At 38.0% G+C, this 13,102-nt stretch overlaps 1 protein-coding gene across 2 annotated transcripts in view; it reads left to right on the top strand.

The window, feature by feature from the left end:
• Nucleotides 1–13,102, top strand: part of LOC136107302 (transcription initiation factor TFIID subunit 4-like) — a 135,673-nt gene that overhangs the window by 17,571 nt on the left and 105,000 nt on the right. For both annotated transcript variants that reach the window (XM_071814330.1, XM_065848266.2), the window contains exons 4-7: nucleotides 659–883; nucleotides 1,764–1,886; nucleotides 2,796–2,885; nucleotides 4,253–4,510. In XM_071814330.1, the coding sequence (XP_071670431.1) occupies nucleotides 659–883; nucleotides 1,764–1,886; nucleotides 2,796–2,885; nucleotides 4,253–4,510 (696 nt within the window). The remainder of the gene's footprint in view (nucleotides 1–658; nucleotides 884–1,763; nucleotides 1,887–2,795; nucleotides 2,886–4,252; nucleotides 4,511–13,102) is intronic.

Genomic DNA, 13,102 nt, shown 5'->3' with positions numbered 1-13,102 from the left:
ATTTGCAAGGGTGGCATGTTCAGTCAGAGTTAATGAGAGCTGAACCGGACGCTGGGATGTGTGTATCTGATGCTCTGTGCAGCCTAATTAGCTTTCCAGCCTTCCGAGGTTGCAGAGTGTCCAGCACTGTCTTTGCGTGATGCCCGGCCAGGTCCAGGACAGCTGTGCTCACCAGGGCTCTGCACTGGTGCAGGAGCAGATATGCCGCTGCTGGGTCCAGACGGGGTTGGGACGCTGTGTTAGTGCGTTTGTGTCATCTGGATCTGAGCTGTCACTGTGGAAAAGGCAATTGTAAACCTGATGACATGACCACAGATCATTGCAAATTGACTTCTTTATATTAAGGGCCAAAATTACAGAAAGTTATGGAAGTCACATCATCGTGGTGATCTTAAGGGGCTGGATAATAGCAACTAATTTTTAGTGGTACATGTGTTTTTGTAATAAAAAGAACTTTAAATGCGGACTTTCACTGTTCAGTAAAGGGTTACAAAATTAGGGTTATAATAAGTAAGTGAAATCAAGGGTTTTATTTTGTCAGTAGGGCTGTATTTTAAAGGAAACAGGTTTTCCTTGTCAGGCTTTCAAGAACTTTGTGGTCAAGTAAAAGAATTAAAATAAGATAATGACCTGTTTTTTCAATATAAAATATTAATAGGTATCAGTAGCTACAACGAGCGCTCAGAATTTATTCAAGACAACAGTAGCGACTGGAACATCAACCTCTCAGCAACCTGCAGTAATTGGTGGGCAAACTCAAGCTTCAGCACAAAACCAGGGTCAGCCTCGGCTGCCGCTTCCACCTCATACAACAGCACAAGTCCCAGCACAGCCCCAGGTCATACCGAGCTCTCCTGTACCTGGAACTACAGTTGTATCACAGGTAAGTTTAGAAATACCAGATACTTGGTTTTCTCAGTACTTTATGAACTTCTAAGGTCTATTCAGAAGAAGAACTTTTTCTTCATGTAACCACACTTTATGATGGAACGAATACTTCACAAACACGAAACGCTTCCCTGAATTTCAACTAAATGGGGTAAAAGTTTTGAGAGGAAGAACACTTGTGGTCGGCTTTCCCCATCCCATCATGTGTCAGCAGTGAACGAACTCTTAAGTTTCTGCAGACAGAACAATCAGGCCTTCAGTCTATGGACTTGATTATTGTCATGTTGCTGGATCTCAAAACTGTGGTTATACCAAAGAGTAACATTTCTGTTTCTCAGAGTCATTACATCATATAAAAATAATGGCTTCAAAAAATTATAAGCATCCATGTTCCTACTGATAAAGAAAATATTAGATATGATGGTATTTGAAGACTAGTTTTAATTTGATTTTACTGCTGTAGCTGGTTTGTACATAAACATAACGAAGCAATAATTTAACAAATTAAGGTAGCTTGGGAAACGTACATTGTGTATTGGGCATCACAAAGGAGAGTGCATCTCCAACAAATTGTTGTGTTACTTCTCATATTTATGGCTATTTTTATCGAAACTGATTGTAAATTATTGAATAGATTTCCTTCGTTGATTATTTCTTTGGTTAGTATTTGCGAGGTATGATGTTCAGTTACATGAAGAAGTGAAGAAAATGCCGAGCAACTGGCAGCAATAGTAAAATAGCTGCAGATGTATTTCAAATATTTCCTGCCTGAATTAGAACAATTTAATCATTTTCCGTATTTATAGTGATCAGAGCATGCATTGATCCTGATTGACAAATAGCACTGATCTGATATTCGTTTTTGCCTTTTGCAGGAAATGCAAGAGAATGTGAAAAAATGTAAAAACTTTTTAGCTACCCTTATAAAACTCGCTTCTCATAACTCACCATCTCCAGAAACGTCCCGTAATGTGAAAGCTCTGGTTCAGGATTTGTTGGTAAGTATTTAGTTACCTTTCATTTTGCCAGTTATCTGTTAAGCTCATTATTTACATAGACCAAAAACTATTGTTTTGATCGTAACGATGTTATTGCTGTAATGAAAATAGTTGGGCTACATCAAAATGCAAATATTCTGTACATTACATATCTTCAGAAATCTGTTAAAATTAATATTTCTCTTGGTTTCTGAAAGGGGAAGGGCGTCAAAGTATTTAGTATGTGTTTGTCAAAACCACTCTTGATGGATAATATTTTGGTTGATTGTTTAAAAAAATGGTGTAAAATACAGGGGTTTTGCTTATTGATTCATTAAGTTTCTTTTCCTCTGAACAGTGGTCTCTTCTGAAACAGTAAGAAATGAATGTAGGTAGATGCCTCCACACGTGGTTGAGGTTTTCTAGGGCTGAGGGAGGGTATTTTGCTACGCCACTGGGTCCAGGCAGCTCTGCAGACAGATGCCCCTGCACAAAGCCTTAACTGCAAGTGGGTTGCAAGAGGCAAAGTTGCGTTCCAGCTGCACCGAGTCTGACTCACTGTGGTCTGTAGTGCGGCAGGTGTTTCAGTGAATTGTGTAAATGTGTTGCAGCCACATGTTACTGTGGAGCTGGACAAATGGTCAAGCTGCTTAAAATAAATTGGATACAACCTTCAATAAATATATTTATTCGATATGTCTCATTACTTTGTTTTAAATATTATAAGTAGTTACCTTTATGTAGTTAATCTTGCGCAGTTTTCAAAAGTTAAAACAAGTTTTTACTGGAACCACTGAACATTATTGTTAAGTGACTGATACTTGAAAAAAGTTTTAGGCTTGTCTAAAATACACGGGTTTCTCTGTCAATGAATTCAAAGAAATTTAGATCAACTGCTTTTAAATCCAAGTTCTATCACTTCTCCTGAAGGATGCAAAGATTGACCCAGAAGAATTTACAGGCCGCCTTCAGTCGGAACTCAAATCATCTCCTCAGCCATACCTTGTACCTTTCCTTAAGGTAACATGGATGTTGTTTAGATAAATTAGATACATTTATTGCTGTTATAACACGTATAGTGTTCTGTGGTAAAAGGTAATTTTTTGCGGAGAAGCACAACATGCACGTTTGGAAGCATCAGAAGTTATTTCTATAGAATGCTTCGAGTAATTTCATAAGCTTTTTCTATGTTATTTTTGTAGTCTATGTTTGAGTCACTGATAACTTGCCAGTGATGTTGTTGAAATAATTGATTAGCTGATCCTGCTTGTAATCTGGAACTAATCTATAACAGAAGTTCTAATGTAGATACCAAAGTGATTTACATGCGGGGTAAATTTAACTTTTAATTGGTTCTCGTACATTAGCTACAGTAGCTTCCATATGCAAGATTATATACAAACATACAAAGCATGTTTAATTTTGCTCCAACAAAACCACAACTATAATTTAAAAAGCAGTTTTTGTCTAGTCCAGAACTTCTCAGTTTAGGACAGATTTCCTCACTTTCTTCTCTCCCTTCAACTTTTCTTCAGAACTCTCTCCCTCTGCTTCTGTTTTTTTGAAGTATTATTAACCCTTGGTTGTGCCTTTTCTAACTCCTGTACTGCAGTCACCTCTAACATCATGATAAGTTTTAACTTGTTTTCTTTCTTTGAAGTCCTTTCTTGGCAACAGGCATTAAGTCTTTAAATAAATACTAGAAGTTTAGAAAGAACTGTAGCTTGGGCTAAACACTGTTGCATTCTACAGCTGCCTGGGGGAGCACTTCAAAAGAATGCTACTACCACTTAAAAAGTAAAAAGTTTATTTGTGAAGGTACAGTATAACCTTTTAGAACTGTATTTTTCGGTTGAACTGGTCTGAACATGAAGCCTACAATAGTACGCTTTTCTAATCCAGTCAGAATACATTAGATCAGTAATCATACAGTAAACAGCTATTCCTGTAGGGCATCAACAGTTAAATCTTCTTGTTCTAGGTACTGGAGGCATGTCAGGAGAAGTAAATTGGTGCAGCGTACATCTCTAGCATGCGGTGGGAATAGAGTTGTTCCTGTGGTTCTGCCTTTTCTCGTTCCATTTTCTGCCCTTCCAAAGACCTAAGCTACAAGTTCTAGGTAGTCTTGAGGAGGGGAGCTGCTATGGTGGAATTAGGGCACATCAAAATTTACAGAGTGGCTAAATCCAAAATGAAAGCATATTAAAAATGCAACCGGAACTTGCCCTTTTGCAAAATATGTTCGATCTTATTTCTTTTTGACAGATAGGCAGATAGTGAAATTGGAAAGAAAGCTGCATTCTTTGAATTATGTTTACAGCAAATTTAAAAATATTTGTTGTCAACCTACTCAATTCAATATTTCATAAACTTTCTTCTGTTTTTAGAAAAGTCTACCTGCATTGAGACAATCTTTACTGAATAGTCAACATTCAGTTTTGCAAGGACAGCCGTCTCAGCAGTCACTTCAACAAACCAAGCTACCGCAAGTTATACCTCAGTCTGCCTCTGGAAGCATTTCCTCTGTTGTCGCAACGCAGACAATAGGAATAAGGCAACCAAACAACATTTGCACAGTCTCTGTATCAAATACAGTGCAGCCTCCTCAGGTTAAGGTGGTACAGTCAAATCAGAGTTCTCAACTGGTAGGTACTGCAGTATAAAAGAGAATTTCTCAAACTGAATGGCAGTTTTCAATGTGATTTTTATTACAGCTTGTTTGCTAAAATGTTTTTTTTCTTTGTATCTTATTCTGTGATACATAGTAGTACCTCATTTTATGGCAGTTCACATGTATGTTCAACCCTTCATTTAGTTAACATTATTAACATAGCTTGAATTTAAGAAAGTATGCTCTTGATATTTTTGTCTGGAATACAGTGATTGTTTTATGAGCACGCTAGAGTTTGAGTTAATTACAAAAGCTTTTCAAGACTTACAAGCAATAGTATAATTTTTAGTGTGTCGTTAGGTATGCTGCTTTTCTTAGTTTGGTCTGCATTAAAATTAACTCTATCTCCTTTTAAACTCTTCTATAACACACAGTGTTATAAAATCTTGTAGAATAGCTGTACTGTACCAGCATGTTTTGTTTAGAAATAGTGCCATACTTTGTTATTTACTGAAATATATCACTGTTGGGCCTATTGGATCATTATATGCTCAGACTCACTAATTTCAAGGACACTGTCAATGAGGCAACTATACAGCCAATTACCCACTGAGGGCGTGGTGAATTATCTTGCTGTTATATAGGATCTTGCGTGTGTGTTTAGAGGTGTAATTATGTTTAGAATCTTTACAAGGCCTTGAGTTTATACAGGCGTTTTCATCCTTCAAGCGAAGATGTACGAGTTTCTTTGTCTGTGGTTTCTGTATGTATGAGTAAAGTACTTGACTTGGTTTCAAAATCGACAAGTGTGTCAGGTTGGTAAAACTTTATATTATCAAGATTCAGAAGTACACATATGATAATGTAAAACCTTAGAGTGATCTACCCTTGAGTGTATAGGCTCTCTAAAAGATATAAATAATTTGTAGAGTGTGTGGAGAAGAATATTTCTTTTGCTTTAGTTTAAAAGTAGCGGTGCACAATCTGAAAATGTCTGAGCCATCTGAGCCATGTCATTTGAACCTTACTAGCAGTTAAATGACCAATTTAAAAATCAAATTAATATAATTTTACCATCCTTTAGTGAGCATATTTTCAATGTGTAAGAACATCTTGGATGGGAAGACTACGGACTCTGACTTTTGTAATACCCACAAGACATTTGGATATTTTGCACCTTAGCTTGGCTGCTTTCTGCTCAGCCACCTGTGTTCTTTCTTTTTCTCAGATGGGTACTCTCCACACTTTCTGGACTGTTGTGTTAATTAGAAAAGTGTTCCTCAGTCTTTTCGTGACTTCTTTTTGATTTGTCAGACTGAATTGACAATAGCTTTGGTTCTTCCAGGTAAGGGAAAGGGAGTTGGTTGTAACTAGAGGCAGTAGGTGTAAAAATTACTCCCTGTCCTGAGGAAAGCAAAATTCTGACAGCAGCTGACAGGTTCCTTACAAGTAAAAACATTCATGGCCAGTTAAGTCTAGCCTTATCTCATGCCACCATCTTAGGACTAACCTCAGCTTGCACCTCACCTTTTGAGAAACGCTTATGTAGAACAAAAGTGTGTCTGTAAGTTTACAGGAATTCTTACTCTTATGATCATAGTTCTCATGGAATATTTTGTGAATGGTATAAAGCCAAATTTATAGGAGAAACACCTTCTGTCTCTCACATGTCAATGCATACTCCAAGCAATTGTGCTGTTAACTGAAGTAGTGATTAACAATGTGGAGAGTTGCTCTGTCATCTCTTCAATATACCTGTGCAATATGAGGGAGCTGAAAACTGCTAAAGAAATATATTGTAGAGATTGATCTGATGGGCAAAAAGTTGTTTTTCTGTGTGTAAGGAGGTTGTAGATCTAGGACTGAATTTTCATCCTACTGGGTATGTGAAATGACTGCTATGTTTTCAAAAGGTAGCAAACTGTGCAGAGCAAAACTCTGCTTATTACTATTCCTTTCCTAGAAAATACTTAGGGAGAAGTGAATACATCAGAAGTTATAATTTATTTGCTTTATTGCAAAATGGGCTTTCTGTATTTGCTTTCAATTTGTCAGTAATTAGTTAACAGAAGCAAGCATTACATTAACAAAATACTTCTTAATGGCCCTCAAATTATTTCTGTACAGACAAAAGCAGCATCAGACAGTAAGGCTTACTGCATAAAAGCACCTTACATAGCACAACCACCGTCAGCTCGGGTGCCAAGCAGACAAATCAGCAGCATCTCCATATCACACTAATGATTGTTCCTAAGTATTTCCTTCTTTGTGGTGACAGTGATCACGCTCTTCACTCTTCTTAGTCCTCCTTGAAATGGGAGCACAGCAAAGAGCTGCTGGCCATCTTGCCTGGGCCTGGTCCGGAAGAGGAGGATTACAGCTGGCTGGCCTGGGGGTGCCCACGGCTCATGAAGGGAACTGGCTGAGCTCCAGATTTTCCAAGCCTGAGGCTCACGGGAGAGGGTTCCAGCTGGCTTTGCGAACTGTCCAGCTGCGGAAGGGCAAGCTTGTTTTAGGAATATAGATCCTTTCATACCAGTCAGTTTGCAATAGTCTAGTTTCTTTTAAAATGTGGAGAATCTGTTAGCTGTTCCTTTCTTTTGACTTTCCTGTTTTACGAAGGGATCAGATGTGGTGATAGCTCTTCCAGTTATACGGATGTATCTTGCAATACTGGAGTTCTCTGTGAACTGTTCAGCATGCAATGGAGATTCAGCATTCAGTGTGGGCTGCGGACTGGAGGAAAGCAAGTGTCACTCCAGTCTTCAGAAAGGGCAAGAATTGAGGACCCGGGTAACTATAGACGGGTCAGCCTCACCTCCATCCCTGGGAAACTGATGGAATGACTTCTCCTTGGTGCCAACTCAAGGCACATCAGCGATAAGAGGGTCATTAGGGGCAGTCAACATGGCTTCACCAAGGGGAAGTCATGCTTGACCAACCTCATTGACTTTTATGAGAACATAACAAGATGGATGGATGATGGCAGAGTGGTGGACGTGGTCTACCTTGACTTGAGTAAGGCATTTGGCACAGTCTCCCCCAGCATCCTCACAGCTGAACTGAGGGAGTGCGGTCTGGATGACCGGGTAGTGAGGTGGAGTGGCTGAAGGGAAGAAGCCAGAGAGTTGTGGTCAATGGGGCAGAGTCCAGTTGAGGCCTGGATCTAGTGCAGTGCCTCAGGGGTCAGTACTGGGGCCTATATTATTCAATAGATTCATCAATGATTTGGATGAGGGAATAGAGTGACTGTCAACAAGTTTGCTGATGACACCAAGCTGGGAGGAGTGGCTGACACACCAGAGGCTGTGCTGCCATCCAGAGACCTGGACAGGCTGGAGAGTTGGGCAGGGAAAAATGTAATTAAATATAACAAGAGAAAGCGGTTCAAATTGGAACACAAGAGTTTCCACTTAAATTGAGAAGAAACTTCATCTCAGTGAGGGTGCCAGAGCCTGGCCCAGGCTGCCCAGGGGGGTTGTGGAGTCTCCTTCTGTGCAGACATTCAAACCCGCCTGGACACCTTCCTGTGGAACCTCAGCTGGGTGTTTCTGCTCCATGGGGGGATTGCACTGGATGAGCTTTCCAGGTCCTTTCCAACCCCTGACATTCTGGGATTCTGTGATTCTTAGTGGAGATGAGATTGTCTTATTTTTTTGTTTTGTGAAGTATTGGAATCATGTGCCAAACCCAGGAAAGAGCTGTGCTCAAAGAGACAGATAGTACTGGTAACTACTTCTAGCTAGGGAAAGGGGAATAATCTTAGGCTAATATTTTATTGATGAGACACTAATGAGATAAGCCAGCAATCAATTTTTTAAATTGTTCTAAATGCAATGTTCAAAGTTTGTCTAAATTGTCATTCTTAGCGACAGGAGCTTTATATAGCCTTATATATGCAGACATTACCTGTCTTGTTCTGGATGTTACAGCAGGTAAAATTTCTATGAGTAAGAGAGATGTTCTTTATTAAATGCCTTGAAGTTGTAAGTAGATTGATGAGTAATGGAGATCGATTAGCACTTTATATATAGTGTTGCTGTTGCATCGTAAGAAGGAGGTACTCCTGGAGGTTGAAGCCAATTATTAAATTTAAATGATAAATTATAAGGGAACAGTAAGAAATTCAAAGTGATCCATCTTAATTAAAACAATTTCTGCAAAGCAATATAAAGATTTCTACATGTCTAGAATTAGGAAAGATGTATAGAAATACATGTGGACCACTGTTGCTGCAGCAAATTGTGCATAGTGTCCAGAGGGGAGATTTCACCATCCTTCTAAGTTCCATTAGAATAATATTGCTAAAATATTTACTGACACTTTCCCAGAGCCTGTCATAGTGGTTGGAGGCTGTCAAAAGGCAAAATGGAGTAATGGAATTTGGAAACAAAATAAACCAGCAGAATAAGCATTATGTTATATGGCAATATTCTGCTTTGCTTTTTAGTTCTCTACTGAAGCTTTTAATGGCATCGGTTTTCTGTTGTTGAGTGATTGTAATTTGTACATGTTTTAGCAATTCACAGGAAATAATGTTCTTTCTGTCCTGTGAGCAAGGCACCTTAGAAATGGAAGAGTAAAACAGATAATGGATAAAATGGATAAAAGGAGTAGCTTCTGTTAATGAACTAATGAAGATCTAGTTGCTGACTTGGAATTTGGTGTACAATAACATTTAAATAAAAATGGCTCTTGAGCAGCAGACGTCTGGGATTCATCAGGAGGAACAAAGCCTATACCTGACAGACTGTACCTGTTTGAAAGACAGCCTCGTAGTTTTCTGAGTTGTTATCATGGACTTTACTTTCAGAATTTTGTGGATATTGGCATTGAATGCTGTTTGGAAGCCAGTAACAAAAGATGGTAATTAAAGGGCAGACTTGAAAGCAAAAACTAAAAGGAAAGCATAAGAGAATTAAACACATGTAACTTGGTCAAACATTCACTAAAGAGGAGCATAAAAAACATTTACAAATATTTTAAGGGTTTAAACATCAAAGCATATCAATGAATTTGAGTGGTCTAAGAGAGTATTGATATAATTAAGGGAAGTAGCATTTAGGCAGGATATAGGGCAAAATATCCTTACAGTAAGACAGGTTATGAGATGGTAGATCAGGCTCCCAAAGGTAGTGATGAAAAAGCTGTCGTTGAAAACATTCAAGATAGAATTGTATAATAAATTGAGGAGCAGGTAGGACAACTGATCTAATGGCTTTTGGTTTTATTTTTCTTCATCGCTTCTTTCAGAACATATACCCAATGGAACAATATTGTTGTCGTATTAACATTAAACATTACCAACTGAATTTTTAAAATGTCATTTTCTTAATTTGGAAGGAAAAATAATGCTTATGCAAATTTTGAGGCACTGTTGAAAAATTTTGTTACTATTACAGTGTGGTAAACGGTGGTAAATATGAACTCTAGGCCCATAAAAGCATGAACATTGTAAGTTAATGCTGCCAGATTACATGATAGCTGAGGTTTGATATGACATTTATCTTCAGGAGTGAGTAGACTGATAAATCACAAGTGGCATAGCCACAAGTGAGTTATCAAGTGTTTACTCATGAGTGAAGATAAATGTCATATCAGACCATAACCATTCTGAATTTTGTACAAGTGGCTTGTTTCTTCCTTCCACAGTACTTTTTTTTTTTTTTACCTTAATTGAGAGAAAAAATGCTTGGTAAAGGATATATTTTCCAAATTCATTGAAATTTTCCATTATTTGCAGAGACGTCTTTCATATGCTTTTGTTTTTATTGCTGTATTTTATACACTTAAGATTTTGGATCAGATGCTTTTATTGCAATGTGTGATTTGTGTAAATTGAGTCGTGCTGATTTTGCAGCCCTTGTCAAGTAATGGGGAGCATCTTGAGGGGGCCGTATACATCTGCACTGGTGAAGGAGCATCTAGATTGTTGAGACCTGCAAAATCCTTGTCCTTGAACACTTTAGCAGTTCTAACTTAGTTGTCCTAAAGGACTTTTCAATGGTTTGTAGGTAATAGCTTTTATTTTTATTTACTATCTCCCGTTCAGGTAAGAGAGAAAACCAGACGTTACCAGTCTTTCTACGTTTATACGTTTCTATTTTTATACATTTTAGGCTGAATTCTTTCTAAGTCTGTATTTGTTGGTCATCTGTTTTGTTCATGATTGGTCTGTGTTCACATCTGTAATCTGTTCTTTGTCCTGCAATAACATATATGGTAGAAGATTCACACCTGTCATGGTATGATCATCACCTTTTGGCTTGAGATTAGGACAGGAGAGCACTATTACTTTATTCTCATATAATTATTGAATTTAAGCTTTTTGAAGAAGTGCCTTAAGAAAAATGAATGTTTCAGCTGGCACCACTTTGTTATTCTGGTTATCAATAGTGTGGCTGTTAAATAGCCTTTTATCGTCTTCATAAGTCTACTTGTTCTGTGGAAGCACCTTTGTATCAAGAGCCCTTCTTACAGATGTGAAAACAAAGTGGAGTTTCAAAATGGCCAAATCACATTAAATCTTTTTTCTGTGCCTTCGTGGTTATTGTTCTGCTGTTGTGCTTGCTGTCTTTTAGTGGTGGAAATGATGAAAATAGCTTCCCTTCTTTTTAGTGGAGCTGGAATGATGAACAGTTTCTGTAAACTTTGGAGACTTTTATGTTCTGTCTTGTTGCCTTTTCTGACTCAGCATTTTTATAAAATCACTACTATTACGATGAAGGATGTAGTGATGGAAGGTTGGAAAGGACTTCTGGAGGTGTCTAGTCCAACCTCCTGTTTACAGGTGAGCATGTTGCCTGAGGCCTTGACCTCAGTATCTTCAAGGGGAGATGACACAACCTCTCTGGGCAACCTGCTCCAGTGCTTGTCCACCCTCATGGTCCATTTTTTTTCCTGATATTAGATTGAAATGTCCCACATTCCAGCTTGTGCCCATTGTGTCACATCCTTCTGCTCTGCACCTCTGAGAGAGTCTGATTCTTCTCTACACCTTCCCAGTAGGTGGTTGCAGACAGCAGTAAGGCCTCCCCTTTTCTGAAGGCTGCAGTAGTGTCACTGGTAACCTCGGTATAATAAAACATCCACTTCTGTATCTTCTGTATCAGTCCGGGTTAGTAAATTGATGCTTACAAGCTGGTCATTTGGGATTCAGCATGTGAATAGATAAATTACATGGGGTACACTTATTGTATGCATTTTTAGGTTGTCAGAAATACAAAATACTTTCATTAAGTTAATCATCTCCCAGACTGGCTTGCTAGTACCTTGTTCATTGTCTACATTTTTCAGGCCAAGTTATGGACATAATAGTAATGTTTATGCTGTTGGGAAAATAGACAAGATGATTAGAACAGTTTATTTTAATTGATGAAAGGTGGTTTAGCTAGTTTATAAATTTTAATTCAGGAACAATTACTTCTGATTCATCAGTTGTTACTATGTTCCTTGTTTGCCTGCAAAGAAGGTTACACATTCTGTTTCAGAAACAAATTGCTAATGTTAATTCCTTAATCACTTCCAGATCTGAAGATTACATCTGTGTTGAAATGTATCTTTAAAATATAGAAACTGAAATTTAAGTTAGTGTAAAATGTTGCTCTGACGTCAGGTGCAGTTGTTCATTTCAGAGAGCACATGCTTGTTGCTGATCAGATTCTATATGGAATTTAGATGATGATTTTGATCTCTGCCCCTTGGAAATGTTTATTTCTCCATTATTTTTTTCATTTTAAGCACTTTTATATAAGTTGAAGCCCTAGTACAGTACTTGTTAAAGGGCATTTTTTGAATCTATTTGATAGAGAAAACAGATGATGACTGTAATACCAGATAGTCATTCCATCCACAGGTCACACGCATCTCCTTTTTGGCCTGGCTGCTTTGCTTCACTATTCTCTGAAAACTCATTCAGTAAGTTACTGTAAAAAGTGGCAACATTCTCCTTCTCTTTCATACCAATGTAGTATTTTTTTTTCCTTCTGTGGGTTATTCTGTATCTACTTATGAAAATACACTTGTACATGTTTCTTGTGCGTCAAAATGCAGTCAAATTCAACTTTTTCCATAATTTTCACTTATCATCTCCATGTCTTTTCTGTTTTTCAGCATGGTAGCTACCTTATTCTTTCCCCCCAGTGTCACTACTTCCGCACTGCCTGTCTTGCCCAAGTGAATTTACATACGTACACTCCATTCCTTTGCTTAGTGCAGATGCTCCATTTTCCTTCAGTGTCTGTAGTTGAAGCTGAATCCTTAATATTTATTTTTTTTAACTTTTCTTTTTCTGTAAGGTAGCTATTACTAATACTTCTACATCCACAGGTTCATTATGACTTCAACTTTTAGTATTTTAGGATGTACAGAATGCAATTTTGTAACTTCAAAAGTCTTGTTCCCTCATTGCACTTTTCTTTGTAGTTTTTACCTCCCTTCCGATCTGGAAGCCCTGGTTCCTGCTGATGGAATAGTTTACGGTTTGTTCCGTAGCCTCTTTATTCTCTGCTTTTACATCTCATTTGAAAATAGTTTCTCCTTTCCTTTTCTCCATAGCGTACTTTGAAGTCAGAGATTTGACCATTCGTTATTCAGCTAAATAATATGGTTTTAGATACACTTTGTA

This window comes from Patagioenas fasciata, chromosome 13 (assembly GCF_037038585.1).
Source record: "Patagioenas fasciata isolate bPatFas1 chromosome 13, bPatFas1.hap1, whole genome shotgun sequence".
Lineage (NCBI taxonomy): Eukaryota > Metazoa > Chordata > Aves > Columbiformes > Columbidae > Patagioenas > Patagioenas fasciata.
The sequence above is the reverse complement of the archived record's forward strand: the minus strand, read 5'-3'. Positions and strand labels throughout refer to the sequence as shown.